Consider the following 23,363-nt stretch of genomic DNA (forward strand, 5'->3'; position numbering starts at 1 on the left):
ATTTTCATATAACTGCATGTAATAGACACTACTATAAAGAATAAGATGCACAGATACTGATATAAAAATCCAGTATAAAATGGTTTAAAAACGAACTTAGAAGCTTTCAGTTTAGCTCTGTTGAAAAGGCAGCTGGAAAGCCCACTGCAAGTGGGAAATAAGACACTCCCCCCCCCCCTCCCCCTTCTTTTGCATATGAAAAGACCCTTTACACAAACAGGAGCAAGCTGGAGTAGGTAGCTGACGGTATTCAAATAAAACTTTGGGGCTTGGTTAGGAGTCTGAAAATCAGAGCAATGTTCTTTAAAAATAAGCATAACTATACATATAAATAAAAACAACTTCGTGGGCTTTATAAATAGTTCATCTACAAAACATTTCTGCAAAGAAAAAATGAGTGTATAATGTCCCTTTAATCTGGTCCCTCACCTCGGCCCCTCCCCTTCCATGCGATCAGGTACTGCGATCTCCCCACACCCCATGCGATCCTAACAGACAGCTCTTGAAAAAAATATTAAACATCAACTGCTGACTGCATACAACACTGCTGATTTCTGGTGATGTGCATATATAAGCGACTTATATATGCACATCACCAGAAATCGGCAATTTTAAACAATTTTCTAATTTACTTCTGTTATCTAATTTGCTTCATTCTTTTGATATCCTTTGCTTAAAAGCATATCTAGATAGGCTCACTAGCTGCTGATTGGTGGCTGCATCTATATCCCTCGTGTGATTGGCTCAACCATTTGCATTGCTATTAAACAAAGTATATGAAAGCATGAAGCACATTAGATAATAGAAGTAAATTGAAATGTTGTTTAAAATTGTATTTTCTATTTGAATAATGAAAGAAAGATATTGGGTTTTCTTTAAGCAAGTAAACTGGAAAAAAAAAATGTCCTTAAAGGGACAGTCTACGCTAGTGGCAGACACTGCACTAATTGGCTAAAATGCAAGTCAATAGATAATAACTAAAAGTCATGTGATTTGGGCGGTCAGAAGATGCTTAGATACAAGTTAGTCACAGAAGTAAAAAGTGTATTAATATAATAGTGTTGGTTTTGCAAAACTGGGGAATGGGTAATAAAGGGATTTTCTATCTTTTTAAACAACAACAATTCTGGTGTTGACTGTCCCTTTTAATGATAAGTCAATTGGAAAGTTGTTAAAAATATCATGCTCTATCTGAATCATGAAAGTTTAATGTTGACTAGACTGTCCCTGTTATGTGTAACTGTATTATATTTGCTACACCATTTTGTAAGCATGTTGGGAAAAAAAAATGTATTAATTATATATACACACATGGTTAAATGGCATTTACATCCAGCATTAAACAGCGGACGGGAAAGGAGCAGATATATAGAGGCTTGTAGTAGTTTATGGCTTATGTATTTGATGTTTTAACCCTTTGTGCATCTTACGCTTTGAATTAACTACGTTTTTAATAATTTTCATTGCAGAGCCTGAACCAGCACAAGCTCCTGTAAGCAAGACTGGGAAATATGTTCCTCCCAGTCTAAGGGATGGAGGAAGTCGAAGGGGAGAGTCCATGCAGCCTAACAGAAGAGGTAAATGGAAAGACATAGGAGCTGGGGGCAGCTCTAATGCGTTTCTTAAAGTGATTGTAAAGTTTAAGGAATTAAAGCCCAGTATCTATCTAAAAATACTCTTTAAAAACAGGGGCACTTTAATTAATTAAACTGTACAACCACACTTTTTTTTTTTTTTTTTTTTTTTTTTATGCTTACGCTTACGTTACGATTAACAGACCACAGTTCCTCTGCCCGCATCTCCTTCTGTATTTTGCAGATCAATGAGAATCCGGCTTCCTCCGATTGTTGCGTGCCCCACAAGATGGACACCAATGGGAGCACACAACGTTTGGAGGAAGCCGGATTCGTCATCAAACTGCAAAATACAGGAGATGCGGGCGGAGGATCGGTGATCTGTTTACCGTAACAAAGTAAGCATTTTAAAAATAAAGCATGGTTGTAAAGTTTAATTAAAGTGCCCCTGTCTTTAAGAGTATTTTTAGATCCTGGGCATTTTTATTCCTTTTAACTTTACAATCACTTTACTAAGATGTCTGTCCTGCCTCATAACTCTTGGGTCACGTTTAATTTTTTTTTTGGTCTAAAACTAATAGACAATTCCTTTTTTTTTTTTTTTTTTTTTTTTTTTTTTCCTGTTGCAGTATCACACTTCTGTGTTTCCATAGTTCCATTATATTCTCCTCTGTCACCTTTTAGTGACAGAATTTATAGTCCACTTTCAGTCTGAATATGTTTGTATACCTGTTCTTCAACTATGAAAATAGGACCCTCCTTTTTCCTTTTACAGCTGATGACAATGCTACTATTCGTGTCACCAATTTGTCTGAGGACACCAGAGAAACAGATCTTCAGGAACTTTTCAGACCATTTGGATCTATTTCCCGTATTTATCTGGCAAAAGACAAAACTACTGGCCAGTCAAAGGTACGTCTTTTTTTTAGTGTGTCATCGTGATTTAGAATTGACAGTTTAATTATTTAATATTGTTTGCATGTCAGATAATCTGTCTCAACAGTTGGTGACACAATTTAGTTTTCTTAATTCTGTCACCCATTTGGCTCCGTTCTCTTCATTACTTTTTTTTCCATAAATTTCGAGGATGAACTACTATTTCATTCTTCCCATCTTGTGTTATCTGTTTTGACTTGCCTATAAAGTATAATATATATATGATATGATATATTATATTTTTTATTTTCTTTCTTTTAGGGTTTTGCTTTCATCAGCTTCCACCGTAGAGAGGATGCAGCTCGTGCCATTGCTGGTGTATCTGGCTTTGGTTATGATCATTTAATTCTCAACGTGGAATGGGCCAAGTATGGAAATATATTTATTTATGATTATAATTATGCACTTACATTTTTAAGTGTAGTACAGTGGACTCTATAATATAACTGCAAAAACATGTCAGCTGCATTTATAAATTTATTTTACCTTGTCTGACTAAGCATGTCTAAGCCATTTATAAAAAAAAAAAAAGGTATAAATGTATCTATGTATGCGTTTTCTTCTGTTATGTGTGATCAGTCCACGGGTCATCATTACTTCTGGGATATTATCTGCTCCCCTACAGGAAGTGCAAGAGGATTCACCCAGCAGAGTTGCTATATAGCTCCTCCCCTCTACGTCACCTCCAGTCATTCTCTTGCACCCAAAGACTAGATAGGAGGTGTGAGAGGACTATGGTGATTATACTTAGTTTTTAGAACTTCAATCAAAAGTTTGTTATTTTACAATAGCACCGGAGCGTGTTATTACTTCTCTGGCAGAGTTTGAAGAAGAATCTACCAGAGTTTTTCTTATGATTTTAACCGGAGTAGTTAAGATCATATTGCTGTTTCTCGGCCATCTGAGGGAGGTAAAAGCTTCAGATCAGGGGACAGCGGGCAGTTGAATCTGCATTGAGGTATGTAGCAGTTTTTATTTTCTGAATGGAATTGATGAGAAAATCCTGCTATACCGTTATAATGACATGTATGTATACTCTACACTTCAGTGTTCTGGGGATGGTATTTCACCGGAATTACTCTGTAAAAATACATTAAACCTTTTAATAGGTATTTAATTCATGTTAAACGTTTTTGCTGGAATGTAGAATCGTTTGCATTTCTGAGGTACTGAGTGAATAAATATTTGGGCATTATTTTTCCACTTGGCAGTTTGCTTGTTTTAATTTTGACAGTTTCGTTTCTCTCTCACTGCTGTGTGTGAGGGGCCGTTTTTGGCGCTCTTTGCTACGCATCAAAAATTTCCAGTCAGTTACACTTATATTTTCTGCATGATCCGGTTCATCTCTAACAGAACTCAGGGGTCTTCAAACTTCTTTGAAGGGAAGTAGATTCTCTCAGCAGAGCTGTGAGATTTATATAGTGACTGTGTTTTAAAAACGTTGCTCTGTGATTTTTATGTTTAAAATTTAATTAGTGTTGCTTTACTAATGGGAACAAACCTTTGCTAACAAGTTATGTTGTTTTTAAAGAGTGATGCTATAACTGTTTTTCAGTTCATTATTTCAACTGTCATTTAATCGTTTAGTGCTTCTTTGAGGCACAGTACGTTTTTGTTAAATAAGATTGTAACCAAGTTGCATGTTTATTGCTAGTGTGTTAAACATGTCTGATTCAGAGGAAGATACCTGTGTCATTTGTTCCAATGCCAAGGTGGAGCCCAATAGAAATTTATGTACTAACTGTATTGATGCTACTTTAAATAAAAGCCAATCTGTACAAATTGAACAAATTTCACCAAACAGCGAGGGGAGAGTTATGCCGTCTAACTCGCCTCACGTGTCAGTACCTGCGTCTCCCGCCCGGGAGGTGCGTGATATTATGGCGCCTAGTACATCTGGGCAGCCATTACAGATAACATTACAAGATATGGCTACTGTTATGACTGAAGTTTTGGCTAAGTTACCAGAACTAAGAGGCAAGCGTGATCACTCTGGGGTGAGAACAGAGTGCGCTGATAATTCTAGGGCCATGTCTGATACTGCGTCACAGCTTGCAGAGCATGAGGACGGAGAGCTTCATTCTGTAGGTGACGGTTCTGATCCAAGCAGATTGGATTCAGATATTTCAAATTTTAAATTTAAATTGGAAAACCTCCGTGTATTACTAGGGGAGGTCTTAGCGGCTCTTAACGATTGTAACACTGTTGCAATACCAGAGAAAATGTGTAGGTTGGATAAATACTTTGCGGTACCGGCGAGTACTGACGTTTTTCCTATACCTAAGAGATTAACTGAAATTGTTACTAAGGAGTGGGATAGACCCGGTGTGCCGTTCTCACCCCCTCCAATATTTAGAAAGATGTTTCCAATAGACGCCACCACACGGGACTTATGGCAAACGGTCCCTAAGGTGGAGGGAGCAGTTTCTACTTTAGCTAAGCGCACCACTATCCCGGTGGAGGATAGCTGTGCTTTTTCAGATCCTATGGATAAAAAATTAGAGGGTTACCTTAAGAAAATGTTTGTTCAACAAGGTTTGATATTGCAACCCCTTGCATGCATCGCGCCGATTACGGCTGCGGCAGCATTTTGGATTGAGTCTCTGGAAGAGAACCTTAGTTCCGCTACGCTGGACGACATTACGGACAGGCTTAGAGTCCTTAAACTAGCTAATTCATTCGTTTCGGAGGCCGTAGTACATTTAACCAAACTTACGGCTAAGAATTCAGGATTCGCCATTCAGGCACGTAGGGCGCTGTGGCTAAACTCCTGGTCGGCTGATGTAACTTCTAAGTCCAAATTACTTAATATACCTTTCAAGGGGCAAACTTTATTTGGGCCCGGTTTGAAAGAAATTATCGCTGACATTACAGGAGGTAAGGGCCACGCTCTACCTCAAGACAAAGCCAAAGCTAAGGCTAGACAGTCTAATTTTCGTCCCTTTCGGAATTTCAAAGCAGGTGCAGCATCAACTTCCACTGCACCAAAACAGGAAGGAGCTGTTGCTCGTTACAGACAAGGCTGGAAACCTAACCAGTCCTGGAATAAGGGCAAGCAGGCCAGAAAACCTGCTGCTGCCCCTAAGACAGCATGAACCGAGGGCCCCCGATCCGGGACCGGATCTAGTGGGGGGCAGACTCTCTCTCTTCGCCCAGGCTTGGGCAAGAGATGTCCAGGATCCCTGGGCGCTAGAGATCATATCTCAGGGATACCTTCTGGACTTCAAATTATCTCCCCCACGAGGGAGATTTCATCTGTCAAGGTTGTCAACAAACCAAATAAAGAAAGACGCGTTTCTACGCTGTGTACAAGATCTATTATTATTGGGAGTGATCCATCCGGTTCCGCGGTCGGAACAAGGACAAGGGTTTTACTCAAACCTGTTTGTGGTTCCCAAAAAAGAGGGAACTTTCAGGCCAATCTTGGATTTAAAGATCCTAAACAAATTCCTAAGAGTTCCATCGTTCAAAATGGAAACTATTCGGACAATCTTACCCATGATCCAAAAGGGTCAGTACATGACCACAGTGGATTTAAAGGATGCTTACCTTCACATACCGATTCACAAAGATCATTACCGGTATCTAAGGTTTGCCTTCTTAGACAGGCATTACCAGTTTGTAGCTCTTCCATTCGGATTGGCTACGGCTCCAAGAATCTTCACAAAGGTTCTGGGTGCCCTTCTGGCGGTTCTGAGACCGCGAGGAATTTCGGTAGCTCCGTACCTAGACGACATTCTGATACAAGCTTCAAGCTTTCAAACTGCCAAGTCTCATACAGAGTTAGTTCTGGCATTTCTAAGGTCGCATGGATGGAAAGTGAACGAAAAGAAGAGTTCTCTCTTGCCTCTCACAAGGGTTCCATTCTTGGGGACTCTTATAGATTCCGTAGAAATGAAGATTTATCTGACAGAAGACAGATTAACAAAGCTTCTAAATGCATGCCGTGTCCTTCATTCCATTCAACTCCCGTCAGTAGCTCAATGCATGGAGGTGATCGGCTTAATGGTAGCAGCAATGGACATAGTTCCCTTTGCACGCCTACATCTCAGACCGCTGCAATTGTGCATGCTGAGTCAGTGGAATGGGGATTACTCAGATTTGTCCCCCACTCTGAATCTGGATCAAGAGACCAGAAACTCTCTTCTATGGTGGCTTTCTCGGCCACATCTGTCCAGGGGGATGCCTTTCAGCAGGCCGGACTGGACAATTGTAACAACAGACGCCAGCCTTCTAGGTTGGGGCGCTGTCTGGAATTCTCTGAAGGCTCAGGGACAATGGAGTCAGGAGGAAAGTCTCCTGCCAATAAACATTCTGGAATTGAGAGCAGTTCTCAATGCCCTTCTAGCTTGGCCCCAGTTAAAGACTCGGGGGTTCATCAGGTTTCAGTCGGACAACATCACGACTGTAGCTTACATCAACCATCAGGGAGGGACAAGAAGCTCCCTAGCAATGATAGAAGTATCAAAGATAATTCGCTGGGCAGAGTCTCACTCTTGCCACCTGTCAGCAATCCACATCCCGGGAGTGGAGAACTGGGAGGCGGATTTCTTGAGTCGCCAGACTCTTCATCCGGGGGAGTGGGAACTTCATCCGGAGGTCTTTGCCCAAATACTTCGACGTTGGGGCAAACCAGAGATAGATCTCATGGCGTCTCGCCAGAACGCCAAACTTCCTCGCTACGGATCCAGATCCAGGGATCCGGGAGCGGTTCTGATAGATGCTTTGACAGCACCTTGGAACTTCAGGATGGCTTATGTGTTTCCACCCTTCCCGCTGCTTCCTCGATTGATTGCCAAAATCAAACAGGAGAGAGCATCAGTGATTCTAATAGCGCCTGCATGGCCGCGCAGGACTTGGTATGCAGATCTAGTGGACATGTCATCCTGTCCGCCGTGGTCTCTACCTCTAAGACAGGACCTTCTGATTCAGGGTCCATTCAAACATCAAAGTCTAACTTCTCTGAAGCTGACTGCTTGGAAATTGAACGCTTGATTTTATCAAAACGTGGGTTTTCTGAGTCGGTTATTGATACCCTGATACAGGCTAGGAAGCCTGTTACCAGAAAGATTTACCATAAAATATGGCGTAAATACCTATACTGGTGTGAATCCAAAGATTACTCCTGGAGTAAGGTTAGGATTCCTAGGATATTGTCTTTTCTACAAGAAGGTTTAGAAAAGGGTTTATCGGCTAGCTCATTAAAGGGACAGATCTCAGCTCTGTCCATCTTGTTACACAGGCGTCTGTCAGAAAATTCAGACATCCAGGCCTTTTGTCAGGCTTTAGCTAGGATCAAGCCTGTGTTTAAAACTGTTGCTCCGCCATGGAGTTTAAACTTAGTTCTTAACGTTTTACAGGGTGTTCCGTTTGAACCCCTTCATTCCATTGATATAAGATTGTTATCTTGGAAAGTTCTATTTTTAATGGCTATTTCCTCGGCTCGAAGAGTCTCTGAGTTATCAGCCCTACATTGTGATTCTCATTATCTGATCTTTCACTCAGACAAGGTAGTTCTGCGTACTAAACCTGGGTTCTTACCTAAGGTTGTCTCTAACAGGAATATCAATCAAGAGATTGTTGTTCCCTCCTTGTGTCCAAATCCTTCTTCAAAGAAGGAACGTCTTCTACACAATCTGGATGTAGTTCGTGCCCTCAAGTTCTACTTGCAGGCAACTAAAGATTTTCGCCAAACTTCTTCCCTGTTTGTCGTTTATTCTGGACAGAGGAGAGGTCAAAAAGCTTCTGCTACCTCTCTCTCTTTTTGGCTTCGTAGCATAATACGTTTAGCCTATGAGACTGCTGGACAGCAGCCTCCTGAAAGAATTACAGCTCACTCCACTAGAGCTGTGGCTTCCACTTGGGCCTTTAAGAATGAGGCCTCTGTTGAACAGATTTGCAAGGCTGCAACTTGGTCTTCGCTTCATACTTTTTCCAAATTTTACAAATTTGACACTTTTGCTTCTTCGGAGGCTATTTTTGGGAGAAAGGTTCTTCAGGCAGTGGTTCCTTCTGTATAATGAGCCTGCCTATCCCTCCCGTCATCCGTGTACTTTTGCTTTGGTATTGGTATCCCAGAAGTAATGATGACCCGTGGACTGATCACACATAACAGAAGAAAACATAATTTATGCTTACCTGATAAATTTCTTTCTTCTGTTGTGTGATCAGTCCACGGCCCGCCCTGTTTTTTAAGGCAGGTACATATTTTTTAAATTATAATTCAGTCACCACTACACCCTTGGCTTCTCCTTTCTCGTTGGTCTTTGGTCGAATGACTGGAGGTGACGTAGAGGGGAGGAGCTATATAGCAACTCTGCTGGGTGAATCCTCTTGCACTTCCTGTAGGGGAGCAGATAATATCCCAGAAGTAATGATGACCCGTGGACTGATCACACAACAGAAGAAAGAAATTTATCAGGTAAGCATAAATTATGTTTTATATATATATATATATATATATATATATATATATATATATATATATATATATATATATATATATATATATATATATATACTGTAGTTCTGTATATGCTTTGTCTAAATCTATGCAGTATTGGCACATATATTGCAAAATGCATGTGAGTAACACAATAACATTTGTAACTTATGCTATTTATTTTATGTTAAATCTGGATGTGATTCTTGCTATCCATACTAAGTAATGCACATTTAGTGAAAGTGCTGAGAATGTTTATCAAAGTATCTAACCTTTTACACTGGGCTTGGTACATTTTTAGAGACATCAGCAATCAAAAAAGGAATATGGTTGTTTTTTCTTTGTTTGTGTGTGTGTTTTTTTTTGGGGGGGGGGATGTTTGCACAAATTCAGGACTTAGTCTTGTAATGTGTTGATGTATGGAGGCAAACACATGGGTCATCCACAAACTTCTCTTAAAGGGACAGTCTACACCAGAATATTTATTGTTTTAAAAGATAGATAATCCCTTTCTTTTTTAAGACATGATGAGTCCACGGATCATCTTAATTACTAATGGGATATTCACCTCCTGGTCAGAAGGTGGAGGCAAAGAGCACCACAGCAGAGCTGTTAAATAGCTCCTCCCTCCCACTCCAGTCATTCTCTTTGCCTTCGTTAGTGATAGGAAGAGGTAAAGTGAGGTGTTAGATTAGATTCTTCAATCAAGAGTTTATTATTTTTAAAGTAGTGCAAGATTGTGCTGCTTTATTCTGGGGTGTAGCCGTAGTCCATATCAGCCTCTTCAGTAGAGCTTTGGTGGCTTTAGAGCAATGGGAACTTGTGGGACATAATTCTCACTGCGCCTCCCATATATTGTATGCTGCCCTATTTGTCAAAGTCTGAGGGAAGAGGAAAAACTCAGTACTTTATATTTCCACAGGCCAATGTGAGGAGAAAATGAGGACCTCGCAAGCCGGGTGGGCTGCTTTACTGCCGGGCAGAAATTTAAGGTAAGTGCTGATTTTTATTTTCTGGGGACACATTCTCAGAAAGATTGGCACTTTACTATATTAAGGGACACTAGATGACATTATCCCTAGGAGGGAGGACATGTTATTGGGCAGTGATTGCAGGCACTGGAGGACGTGGAAAAGTGACTCTAATTTTATTTGTGCAATTTAGCCATACTAGCATCTGACAACGGCTTTATTTTACTTAGCAAGCCGTCTGGAGGGTTGGTCTTATTACTCATATAGACCGCATGTGAGGTGTGTCGCATGTTAGGTTTAATTGTTTCTCCCTTTGGCGTTTTATATTTTACAATAACTGACGGGAGGTTTGTTTCTTCATTGTTAGGATGGGCATTAGTTCTCGTGGCGGCTCCATTTTTACAGTTTAGCCGCCCGGGAGGTTTAGCTTGTTAAGCCCACGATGGGCGGAGCTATGCTGCACAACATTGTTTGCGCGCCATTATTTTACAATTCCGCTGCAGTGTTAGAAGCAGTGTGTTTTAAGTACACGACAGGGAGTTGACACGCTAGAAGGGTGTTTTCTGTAGTCCGGTTGCCTGTTTTTGGTTTCGGTGACTGGCAGAGTCCTCTGCAAGTTTAGCTGAGGTCTGGGATTTTTCGGATTTACCTTGGCAAAAATAAAGCAGTGTGTTTTAATATTTAAAGACACAGAACCATAATATGTTAATTAGTCAGACTGTAATTAAGTCGTTCCAAGAATCCTACTCCATTTTTATTAGCATATCCATTGTTAATGGATTAATTTAAAATAGCATTAGGACGTTATCTTTGTTATTTAAAGACACAGTAACTCTTATTATGATTACTTTTATTGTTTAAAATGTGAATAAGGTTGTTACATACACTTTATGCCCTTCACCATAAGTATATCCAGTGTTAATGGATTAATTTAAACCAACATTAGGACGTTTCCTTTGTTATTTAAAGACACAGTATCTCTGGTTATGATGTTCAATTTTATGGATTAAAATGTGAATAAGGATGTTTATACATTTATACCCTTCATACTATTGCAAAAACTTTTCTGCCTCATATGTGAGTACAGTTTGCAAATCAGAGAAGCCTTTTATTAGAGCCAACATTGTCTTGAATGTTGCAAGAAGCATTCGGACAAGGTTTATTACCTGCAGCCTTCTCAAGTGTCCTAAAAAAATAAAAAAAATAGACTTAGCGTCCATTCTTCCAGTGCCCTGCGCTTCCTCCACGACTGCCCCTGGAGTTATTTTGCAAGACATCGTTTCCTGCTGGCGCTAAGCAGTCGCGAGTACGTTGTTGGCTTTTCCCATGCTGCAGGGAGAGCGCAAGAGGAAAAATAAACATTCAGTGAGTGAGGTTTCTGTCACAGTTGTTGCTATCTCTGTAGGTCCCCCCCAGATACCTGAGGAAGGGGATACTGAGGTAGCATCAGAGGGTAAAATCTCAGATCTGACGGCATGATTCCTCCTACTGATAATGAAGTAGTCTTCAGGTTTAAGCTAGATTACCTCCGGCTAGTACTTAGGAGGTTTTATCTACTCTACAACGACTCACGGTCGCTGCTAATTCTATGTGGTACCAACTCGAGCTCTTGAGTTCATGGCTAAGGAATGGGAGAACAGGTAACCCTTTTTTCCAACATTCCCTATATTGAAAGAGAGGTTCCTTATCGGACTTCTCAAGGAGTCTTGGCAGACGGTACTCCCCATGGAAGGGACAAGTTCCACGCTAGACAGGTGATCTTATATTCCCATAGAGGATAGTTGTTTCCTTACAGGACCCCATGGACAACTTAGTAGTGGGGTTACTCTAGAGGGCATCCTAGGTTTGGTATTGCTACCTTGGGCAGTAGCAGTCTAGTTCATGCCTTGTCTGAGTCTATTCGGACAGACTCTCCACACGATGCAATCTAGAATAGGTAAAGCCCTTAAGTGACCAATGCCTTTTCTCCAACATTGGTGTGTCCGGTCCACGGCGTCATCCATTACTTGTGGGAAATGTTCTCCCCCACAGGGAATGGCAAGGAGAGCACACAGCAAGAGCTGTCCATATAGCTCCCCCTCTGGCTCCGCCCCCCTGTCATTCTCCTTGCCGCTCTGAACAAGTAGCATCTACCACGGGGATGGCGAGGAGTTTGTGGTGTTAGTTGTAGTTTTTTATTCTTCTATCAAGAGTTTGTTATTTTAAAATAGTGCTGGCTTGTACTATTTACTCTATAACAGAAAAGTGATGAAGATTTCTGTTTAAGAGGGCTATGATTTTAGCACAAGTAACTAAAATCCATTACTGTTACCACGCAGGACTGTTGAAACAAGAGAACTTCAGTTGGGGGTAACAGTTTGCAGACTCATCTGCTTCAGGTATGACTAGTCTCCTTCTAACAACACAGGCTAATGCTAGATGACAGTCATTTTTCCCCTCAGGGGAAACGGTAAGCCATTTTTCTTTCACCTCAGCAAAAAAGATAACAGGCTTCCCCTTTTTGTTTTTTATGCTGGTAGACACTGTTAGGGGCTAAATCGATTGGTTTTTATTACAATATTATACCATTTGAAATATTTTATAAGCTCACATACACTTGGGAATGTTTTTTATTGATCTGGCTTGTTTTAGACACCTAAATCTAGTCAGGAAGGCCCCTTCACTCTAGTGTGCTGAGGGAGGAAGCCTCATTTTGGCACTTCAGCTGTGCAGTTGAATTTCAAGGCAGTGCATGCAGATTCATGTGAGAGGGTCCTGTGGTTCAGAAAGTGACTCCAAAAGGCTTTTTTCTGTGAATGGTGACCCCTAAGGAAGGTAAAAAGCTGCAGCAAGGCTGTAGCTGGGATTGTGGTGTGTAAAAATGGTTAAATCCAACAATAAGCTCCGGTTTGCTTGTTTTAAGAGCTAGAGTCTCCATATTTGCTGTGCAATACTTTCTAAGCATTAAGACACTGGGGTCCAAATTTCAGAAAAATCGGATATTGCCTTCATAGCTTTTTGAACATTCAGAAATAAATGTGTCATTTTATTATTTAAAGAGACAGTAACGTTTTTGTTAAAAATCGTTTTTATTGCATTGTTTGCCTGCCTAAATCTGTTTAACATGTCTGTTCCATCAGATAACCTATGTTCTGTGTGTATAGAGACAAATGTGGTTCCCCCATCGAGTGTTTGTGATAATTGCGCCATAGCGTCCAAACAAAATCAGGACAGCTCTGTTATTTTTCATAATGTTGCCCAAGATGATTTATCTAATGAAGGTAGTGGGGATAGCTCTACATCCTCTCCTTCTGTGTCTACACCAGCTTTGCCCGCGCAGGCGACACCTAGCGCACCAGTGCTTATTTCTATACAACAATTATCAGCAGTAGTGGATAATTCTATAGCAAATCTTTTATCCAAACTGCCAGTTTTTCAGAGAAAGCGTGATTGTTCAGTTTTAAATACAGATAAAAAGGATGAACAATCAGACGCTGACGATGCCTTATGTATTTTACCCTTACATCAATCGGAATTGGCTGTGAGGGAAGGGCTGTCTGAGGGTGAAATTTCAGACTCAGGAAAAATTTCTCAACAGGCAGAACCTGATCTAGTGGCATTTAAGTTTAAGCTAGAACATCTCCGCGCTTTGCTTAAGGAGGTATTAGCTACTCTGGATGACTGTGATTCCATGGTAGTACCAGAGAAGTTGTGCAAATTGGACAAATTTTTAGAGGTCCCAGTGCACGACGACGCTTTTCCAATACCTAAGAGGGTAGCGAACATAGTGGAAAAGGAGTGGGAGAAGCCAGATGTACCCTTTGCCCCACCTCCTATATTTAAGTTTCCCATAGTAGACCCTAGAAGGGACGCATGGCAAACGGTCCCGAAGGTTGAGGGAGCTGTTTCAACACTAGCGAAGCGCACCACTATTCCTATAGAGGACAGCTGCGCTTTCAAAGATCCTATGGATAAAAAATTGGAAGGATTGCTTAAAAAGATTTTTGTTCAGCAAGGGTTCATCCTTCAACCAGCTACGTGTGTTATTACTGTCACTTCAGCTGCGTTTTTTTGGTTCGAAGAACTAGAAAGGTCGCTCCAGAAAGAGACTTCCTATGAAGAAGTCATGGACAGAATTCACGCATTAAAGTTAGCTAATTCCTTTATATTGGATGCCGCCTTTCAAATAACGAAATTGGCGGCGAAAAACTCAGGTTTTGCTATAGTAGCGCGGAGGGCGCTTTGGCTAAAATCCTGGTCGGCAGATGTGTCGTCCAAGACTAAGTTACTGAATATTCCTTTCAAGGGTAAGACCCTTTTTGGGCCGGAATTGAAGGAAATTATTTCAGACATCACTGGGGGTAAGGGCCATGCCCTCCCACAGGGATAGGCCTTTTAAGGCTAAGAACAAGTCTAATTTTCGTTCCTTTCGCAATTTCAGGAACGGACCGGCTAATAACTCCACTGCCGCTAGACAAGAAGGTAACGCGGCCCAGCCCAAACCCGCTTGGAAGCCCATGCAAGGCTGGAACAAGGGTAAACAAACCAAGAAACCTGCTACCAAGACAGCATGAAGGGGTAGCCCCCGATCCGGGACCGGATCTGGTAGGGGGCAGACTATCTCTCTTAGCTCAGGCTTGGGCAAGAGATGTTCTGGATCCCTGGGCACTAGAGAGAGTTTCCAAGGGATACCTGTTAGAATTCAAGGGACTTCCTCCAAAGGGAAGGTTCCACCTGTCTCGCTTATCTTCAGACCAGATAAAGAAACAGGCATTCTTACATTGTGTAAGAGACCTATCAAAGATGGGAGTGATAAACCCAGTCCCCTCCGGGGAACAAGGTCTAGGGTTTTACTCAAACCTGTTTGTGATTCCCAAAAAAGAGGGAACTTTCAGGCCAATTCTGGATTTAAAGATATTAAACAAGTTCCTCAGAGTTCCATCCTTCAAGATGGAAACCATTCGGACAATCTTACCAACAATCCAGCAGGGTCAATTTTTGACTACCGTGGATCTGAAGGATGCGTATCTGCATATCCCAATGAACAAATCTCATCATCAGTTCCTGAGGTTCGCCTTTCTGGACAAACATTACCAGTTTGTGGTTTAGCCACCGCTCCCAGAATTTTCACAAAGGTGCTAGGGTCCCTTCTAGCGGTCCTAAGACCTAGGGGCATCGCTGTAGCACCTTATCTAGACGACATCCTAATCCAAGCGTCTCTTTCCAAAGCGAGGGCTCATACAGACATTGTGTTGGCTTTTTCTCAGATCTCACGGGTGGAAAGTGAACATATATAAAAAGTTCACTGTCACCGTCCACAAGGGTTCCTTTTCTGGGAACAATAATAGATTCTGTGGAAATGAAGATCTTTCTCACAGACGTCAGAAAGACAAAGCTTCTAAAAGCTTGTCGAGTTCTTCACTCTATTCCTCAACCCTCCATAGCTCAATGCATGGAAGTAATAGGACTAATGGTCGCAGCAATGGATGTGGTTCCTTTTGCTCAAATTCATCTAAGACCATTACAGCTGTGCATGCTCAATCAGTGGAATGGGGACTATACAGACTTGTCTCCCCAAATTCAAGTAGACCAGGTAACCAGGGACTCACTTCTCTGGTGGTTGACCCAGGATCACCTGTCTCAGGGAATGCGTTTCCGCAGACCGGAGTGGGTCATCGTCACGACCGACGCCAGCCTCTTGGGGTGGGGCGCGGTCTGGGACTCTCTGAAAGCTCAGGGCCTATGGTCGTGGGAAGAGTTGCTTCTCCCGATAAAGATTTTGGAACTAAGAGCTATATTCAATGCGCTCCTGGCTTGGCCTCAGCTAGCGGAAGCCAGGTTCATAAGATTTCAGTCGGACAACATAGCGACTGTTGCGTACATCAATCATCAGGGGGGAACAAAGAGTTCCCTAGCGATGAAGGAAGTAACCAAGATAATCCAATGGGCAGAGAATCACTCCTGCCATCTATCTGTTATTCACATCCCAGGAGTAGACAACTGGGAGGCGGACTATTTGAGTCGTCAGACTTTCAATCCGGGGGAGTGGGAACTCCATCCGGAGGTCTTTGCTCAGTTATCCCACTTATGGGGCATTCCAGACATGGATCTAATGGCGTCCCGTCAGAACTTCAAGATTCCTTGCTACGGGACCAGATCCAGGGATCCCAAGGCCTGTTTGGCGCCTTGGTCGTTCAACCTAGCATATGTGTTTCCACTGTTTCCTCTCCTCCCCAGGCTCATAGCCAGGATCAAACAGGAGAAGGCCTCAGTGATTCTGATAGCTCCTGCGTGGCCACGCATTAGTGGCGCCTTGGTCGTTCAACCTAGCATATGTGTTTCCACCGTTTCCTCTCCTCCCCAGGCTCATAGCCAGGATCAAACAGGAGAAGGCCTCAGTGATTCTGATAGCTCCTGCGTGGCCACGCAGGACTTGGTATGCAGACCTGGTGAATATGTCATCGGCTCCACCATGGAAGCTACCTTTGAGACAGGACCCTTCTAGTACAAGGTCCATTCGAACATCCCAATCTAGTTTCTCTGCAGCTGACTGCTTGGAAATTGAACGCTTGATTTTATCCAAGCGTGGGTTTTCAAATTCTGTGATTGATACTCTGGTCCAAGCCAGAAAACCTGTGACTAGAAGGATTTACCATAAAATATGGAAAAAATATATCTGTTGGTGTGAATCCAAAAGATTCTCCTGGCGTAAGATTAAAATTCCAAAGATTCTCTCCTTTCTCCAAGAAGGTTTGGATAAAGGATTGTCAGCTAGTTCTCTAAAAGGACAGATTTCTGCATTATCCGTCTTGTTGCACAAACGACTGGCAGCTTTGCCAGATGTACAAGCTTTTGTTCAGGCTTTGGTTAGAATCAAGCCTGTTTACAGACCCATGACTCCTCCTTGGAGTCTAAATTTAGTTCTTTCAGTTCTTCAAGGGGTTCCGTTTGAACCTTTACATTCCATAGATATTAAGTTACTATCTTGGAAAGTTCTGTTTTTGGTTGCTATTTCTTCTGCTAGAAGAGTTTCTGAATTATCTGCTTTGCAGTGTGATCCACCCTATCTGGTGTAACATTCAGATAAGGTTGTTTTGCGTACTAAGCCTGGTTTTCTTCCAAAAGTTGTTTCCAACGAGAACATCAACCAGGAAATAGTTGTTCCTTCTTTGTGTCCGAATCCAGTTTCAAAGAAGGAACGTTTATTACACAATTTAGATGTTGTTCGTGCTTTAAAGTTCTATTTAGAAGCAACAAAAGATTTTAGACAAACCTCATCCTTGTTTGTCGTTTACTCTGGTAAGAGGAGAGGTCAAAATGCTACTGCTACCTCTCTCTCTTTCTGGCTGAAAAGCATTATCCGCTTGGCCTATGAGACTGCCGGATGGCAGCCTCCTGACCGTATCACAGCTCACCCTACTAGGGCTGTGGCTTCCACATGGGCCTATAAGAACGAGGCTTCTGTTGACCAGATATGTAAGGCAGCGACTTGGTCTTCTCTGCACACTTTTGCCAAATTCTACAAATTTGATATTTTTGCTTCTTCGGAGGCTGTTTTTGGGAGAGAGGTTTTGCAAGCCATGGTGCCTTCTGTTTAGGTAACCTGATTTGCTCCCTCCCTTCATCCGTGTCCTAAAGCTTTGGTATTGGTTCCCACAAGTAATGGATGACGCCGTGGACCGGACACACCAATGTTGGAGAAAACAGAATTTATGCTTACCTGATAAATTACTTTCTCCAACGGTGTGTCCGGTACACGGCCCGCCCTGGTTTTTTTAATCAGGTTGAAATTTTTTTTCTTTATACACTACAGTCACCACGGCACCCTATAGTTTCTCCTTTTTCTCCTAACCGTCGGTCGAATGACTGGGGGGCGGAGCCAGAGGGGGAGCTATATGGACAGCTCTTGCTGTGTGCTCTCCTTGCCTTTCCCTGTGGGGGAGAACATTTCCCACAAGTAATGGATGACGCCGTGGACCGGACACACCGTTGGAGAAAGTAATTTATCAGGTAAATCTCAATAGTCTAAACAAGTTTTTCCGGGTACCGTTCTTTAGGGTGGAAGCTCTTGGTTCCATTCTCCCTTTGATCCTAGTGGGTCAATTTATGAGAGAGGACGCGTACCTACATGTTCCCGTTCTCAGGGATCAACTCAAGTTCGTGTTTTTTTTCTTTAGGTCTTGCCACAGCTCCCAGTTACGGGGCATTGCAATGACGCCCTATCTGGACGATATGCCAGTCCAGGCGCCATCCTTTCAACAAGCAAGATCCCACGTGGACAGAGTCTTTTCCTTCCTGCGATCTCACGGAGGGAAGGTACATTTGGGAAAAGAGTTCCTTAGTCCTAAATGCAAGGGTCATTTTTTTTTTTTTTTTTTTTTTTTGGAAACCATAATGGATTCCCTATCAATGAAGATTTTTCTGACAGACGTCGTGAAATCATAGATTTTTGTTACTTATCTAGCTCTTCAGTCCTCTCCTTGGCCATCAGTGGCTCAATGCATGGAGGTAATTAGACTGATGGTGACCATCATCCCATTTGCTCGATTTCATCTGAGACCTCTGCAGTTAACCATGCTCAGGCGATGGAATGGAGATTGTACAGACTTGTCTCCCCCGAATAACTGGAGCAGGAGACAAGGGTAGCTTTTCAGGGGTGTTTGTCTTTGGATCTTTTCTTCCAGGGAACCTGCTTTCGCAGGCCATCTTGGGTGATTGTGACAACAGACACCAGCTGTCTGGGATTCTCTCAATGCTCAGGGAGTTAGGATTCAGTCAGTCTGTTCTTCCTGTAAACATTCTAGAGCTGAAGGCAATCTTCAATGCCCTTCTGGCCTGGTCCCAGTTAGCCTCACTCCGGTTTATCAGGTTCCAGTCGGACGACATAACTTCTGTGATTTTCATCAATCATCAGGGAGAGTTCTTTGGTGATGACAGTGGTAGCCAAAATAATCCAGTGGGCGAAAGCCCACTCTTGTTGCCTGTCGGCGATTCACATCCCAGGTGTGAACAACTGGGAGGCGGATTTCCTGACCAGGCAGTCCTTTCATCCGGGGCAGTGAGAACTCAATCTGGATGTGTTCTCCAATCTGATTCTCAAGTGGGGTCAGCCGGAATTGGATCTCATGTCATCTTGACAGAATGCCAAGCTCTCGAGATACGGGTCAAGGTACAGGGACCCCAAGGTAGAACTGACAGATGTTCCTTGGAGTTTCAATCTAGCATACCTGTTTCCTCCATTTGCTCTTCTTCCTTCAAACAGGAGAGGGCCTCGGTGATCCTCATAGCACCGGTCTAGCCTCGCAGGATTTGGTATGCAGATCTGGTGGAGATGACTTCTCTACCACCTTGGAGACTTCCATTGAGGAAAGACCTTCTGGTTCAGGAGACAATCCTTCACCCAAATCTAGTTTCTCTGAAGCTGACTGCTCGGTGATTGAACGCTTATTTTTTTCCAAGCAGGGGTTTTCTGATTCGGTCATAGAGACCATGATTCAGGCTTGTAAACCTGTAACTAGGAGGGTTTTCCATAAAATTTGGCATAAATATCTTTATTGGTGTGAATCCTAGGGTTACTCATGGAGTAGAGTTAGGATTCCTAGGATTTTGTCCTTTCTCCAAGAGGGTTTGGAGAAAGGTTTATCGACAAGCTCCCTAAAGGGTCAAATTCTCGGCTTTGTCTATTTTGTTACTCAAACGTCTGGCAGATGTCCCAGAGGTTCAATCTTTGTCAGGCCTTGGTCAGGATCAGGCCTGTTGCTCCTCCATGGAGTCTTAATTTAGTTTTCAAGGGGCTCCGTTTGTGCCTATGCATTCCTTAGATATTAAGTTGTTATCTTGGAAGGTTTTTTTTCTTGTGGCTATTTCTTCTGCTCAGTGTCAGAATTCTCGACTTTACAGTATGGGTCTCCTTATCTTATTTTCCATGCAGATAAGGTAGTTTTGCGTACCAAATTAGGATTTTTTCCTAAGGTGGTTTCTGATCTGAATATTAATCGGGAGATTGTTTTACCTTCCTTGTGTTCTAGTCTTTTTTTTTTTTTCTCAGAAGGAGAGACTTTTACACAATTTGGCCGTGGTCCGTGCTTTAAAGTTTTTCCTGCAGGTGACTAAGGACTTTCGCCAGTCTTCTTTGTTTGTGGTTTTCTCAGGAAGACGTAAGGGACAGAAAGCTACGTCTACTTCTTTCTTTTTGGCTGAAGAGCATCATACTTTTTGCATATGAGACTGCTGGATAATAGCCTCCTGAGAGAGTTGCGACTCATTCCACAATTCTGCATTTAAAATATGCAGCTTCTGTGGAACAGTTTTGCAAGACTGCAACTTGGTCCTCTCTTCACACTTTTTCAAAGTTCTACAAATTTGACACTTTTGCCTTGGCTGAGGCAGTTTTTGGGAGAAAGGGTTCTTCAAGCAGTGGTGCCTTCCATTTAGGTTCCCTGTCTTGTCCCTCCCTTTTCATCCGTGTACTCTAGCTTGGGTATTGAATCCCATTAGTAATTAAGATGATCCGTGGACTAATCATGTCTTAAAGAATAGAAAATTTATGCTTGCCTGATAAATGTATTTCTTTTTTGACACGATGAGTCCACGGCCCGCCCTGTGCTTTTAGACAGGTTGTGGGTTATTGTAAACTTCAGACAACTCTGCACCTTGACTTTTCCTTTCCCTTCCTAACTTTGGTCGAATGACTGGAGTGGGAGGGAAGGGAGGAGCTATTTAACAGATCTGCTGTGGTGCTCTTTACCTCCTCCTGCTGACCAGGGGGTGAATATCCCATTAGTAATTAAGATGATCCGTGGACTCATTGTGTCAAAAAAGAATTACATTTATCAGGTAAGCATAAGTTTTCATTTTATTACCCATTGCCTAGTTTTACATAAGTTATATTAATACACTTTTTACCTCTGATTATCTTGTAGCAATCAGTGCTGGCTCTTAGGAACTCCATGTGCATGAGCACAGTGTTATCTATCTTAAACACATGAACTAATACCCTATAGTGGTGAAAAACTGTCAAAATACCCTGAGATGAGAGGTGGCCTTCAAAGGCTTAGAAATTGGCATATGAACCTCCCTAGCTTTATCTTTCAACTAAGCTTACCAAGAGAACAAATCAAAATTGGTGATAGATGTAAATTTGAAAATTGTTTAAAATTACATGCCCTATCTGAATGAGTTTGTTTTGGACTAGACTGTCCCTTTAAACACCGATTTGTTCTGGTGTAATATTCCATAGAGGTGTGTGATCACAGCCAAATGCTGCTATAAATTGAAGTGACACTCACCAAGGCAGAAATGGAGACAGCACTTGTTACAGAAGCACATGGAGGAGACTCACCAAGTCTCAAACGGCTATATGTAGAACAAAAAGTCCTCCAGCTCCTCATATAAAATGACCTTTATTATTCCATCATGGGTCCAACAAATAACAGCAATGTTTCAGGCCTGTTTTAACCCCCTCATCATGCATGATAAAGGGCTAAGATAGGCCTGAAACGTTGCTGTTATTTGTTAGACGCATAATGGAATAATAAAGGTCATTTTATATGAGGAGCTGGAGGAATTTTTGTTCTACATATAGCTAAAAAATGAAGGCCATGTCATATCTTGCGTACAAGTTGCTTTAACTATCATGCATGCCTTCTTAAAGTGATGGGAAAAAAATGTATTGCCAGACACATACAGTATTTTTTAGGATTTGGAGTACTTTTTCTACAAAGAGTGAATGTGATAGGCCAAAGTGAAAAATGTAGAATATAAATTGACGGGGGATTGGCTGATTGGGAATAAAGAGAGATGAGTTATTAGGGAAAGGGGAAATAGTGGAGTTTTAGATGCGACGACTGTGAAGCATTAGGAGTGCAGTGGATGAACATAAAATGAGTAACAAATAAGAGGAGACCATTGAAGAGAAGATTTGAAGACTATAATGGAGAAGAAGGGAAGTGTGCACTGGCATTAGTAGTAGCTGGTGCCTCAGAAAATGTGCATATGAAAATAATATGCACAATTTGATAATAGAACTAAATTGGAAAGTCTCTTAAAACTCCATTCTCTATCTGAATCATGAAAGCTTAAAGGGACAGTCTAGTCAAAATTAAACTTTCATTATTCAGATAGGACATGTAATTTTAATTTTCCAATTTACTTTTATCATCAAATTTGCTTTTTTCTGTTGGTGTTCTTAGTTTAAACTAAACCTAGGTAGGCTCATATGCTAATTCCTAAGCCCTTGAGGGCTGCCTCTTATCACATGCTTTTTTAAATTTCTTTTCAACACAAAAAGAGGAAGTACATGTGGGCCATATAGCTAACACTGTGTTCAGGCACAGAAAGTTATTAAAGATTTAGCACAAAACAATGTTTAATGCAAGTCAATAAATAATAGTCACAGTCATGTGATCAGGGGGCTGGAACAAGGTTCTTGGATATAAGGTAATCACAGAGGTAAAAAGTATATTAATATAACTGTTAGTTATGCAAAACTGGGGAATGGGTAATAAAGGGATTATCTTTCTTTTTAAACATTAAAAATTCTATTGTAGACTGTCCCTTTTAAGTTTGACTTTAGTGTCCCTTTTAATCTTTTTGTATTTTTGTATGATTTTGTTATTTATTTTAAAGCTGGAAAAGCCATCCAGGGACATTCAACAACAAAAGTTGTAACCTTTATTAAAGGGACACCGAAACAAAAATGTTTCTTTTGTGATTCAGATAGAACATGCAATTTTAAGCAACTTTCTAATTTACTCATATTATCAATTTTTCTTCATTCTCTTGCTATCTTTATATAAAAAAGGCATCTAAGCTTTTTACTTCGTTCATAACTCTGGACAGCAGTTTTTGATTGGTGGATAAATTTATCCACCAATCAGCAAGGACAACCTAGGTTGTTCACCAAAAATGGGCTGGCATCTAAACTTACATTCTTGCATTTCAAATAAAGATTCCAAGAGAATGAAGAAAATTTGATAATAGGAGTAAATTAGAAAGTTGCTTAAAATGTCATGCTCTATCTGAATCACGAAAGAAAAAATTTGGGTGCAGTGTCCCTTTAAGCTCTTATCTGTAGTATTGTATACCAGCAAATTTATTATTATTTATATTTATTTCTTTACTTCCACAGACCCTCAACAAACTGAGATGGGAGATCCTGCTTTTTTGCGGAAGAAGAAAATTATTTCTGATCTGCACTTAAATAACTCATGCCTAATAAAAGCTTTGAAGGGAAGCCAGTCTGTGGTTTATTTTTAAAAACAGCATTTCTGCTTTCTTGTTGCTAAACTTTATACTTTTACGTCCTAATGGATAATAAAAGGCAGTTTGCAGTTTTTATAAAATTTTGTGCTAGTAAAAGTTACATTTCTCATTTTCAAATATAAACTACAGCAAATGCAATAATATTCATTGTGCTGCCTTTAGTTATGATATGAAGGTTTATCAAGCCTTAAGTATTAT

The 23,363-nt window shown here is 41.4% G+C and overlaps 1 protein-coding gene across 1 annotated transcript in view; it reads left to right on the plus strand.

Moving 5' to 3' along the window:
- Positions 1-23,136, plus strand: part of EIF3G (eukaryotic translation initiation factor 3 subunit G) — a 41,673-nt gene extending 18,537 nt beyond the window's left edge. Inside the window, exons 7-10 of the mRNA XM_053716073.1 lie at positions 1,470-1,577; positions 2,350-2,486; positions 2,772-2,878; positions 23,032-23,136. Of these exons, the coding sequence (XP_053572048.1) occupies positions 1,470-1,577; positions 2,350-2,486; positions 2,772-2,878; positions 23,032-23,047 (368 nt within the window). The 3' untranslated portion in view covers positions 23,048-23,136. The remainder of the gene's footprint in view (positions 1-1,469; positions 1,578-2,349; positions 2,487-2,771; positions 2,879-23,031) is intronic.
- Positions 23,137-23,363: the final 227 nt, after the last annotated feature.

Source organism: Bombina bombina, chromosome 6, assembly GCF_027579735.1.
Source record: "Bombina bombina isolate aBomBom1 chromosome 6, aBomBom1.pri, whole genome shotgun sequence".
In the NCBI taxonomy this organism is placed as follows: Eukaryota; Metazoa; Chordata; class Amphibia; order Anura; family Bombinatoridae; genus Bombina; species Bombina bombina.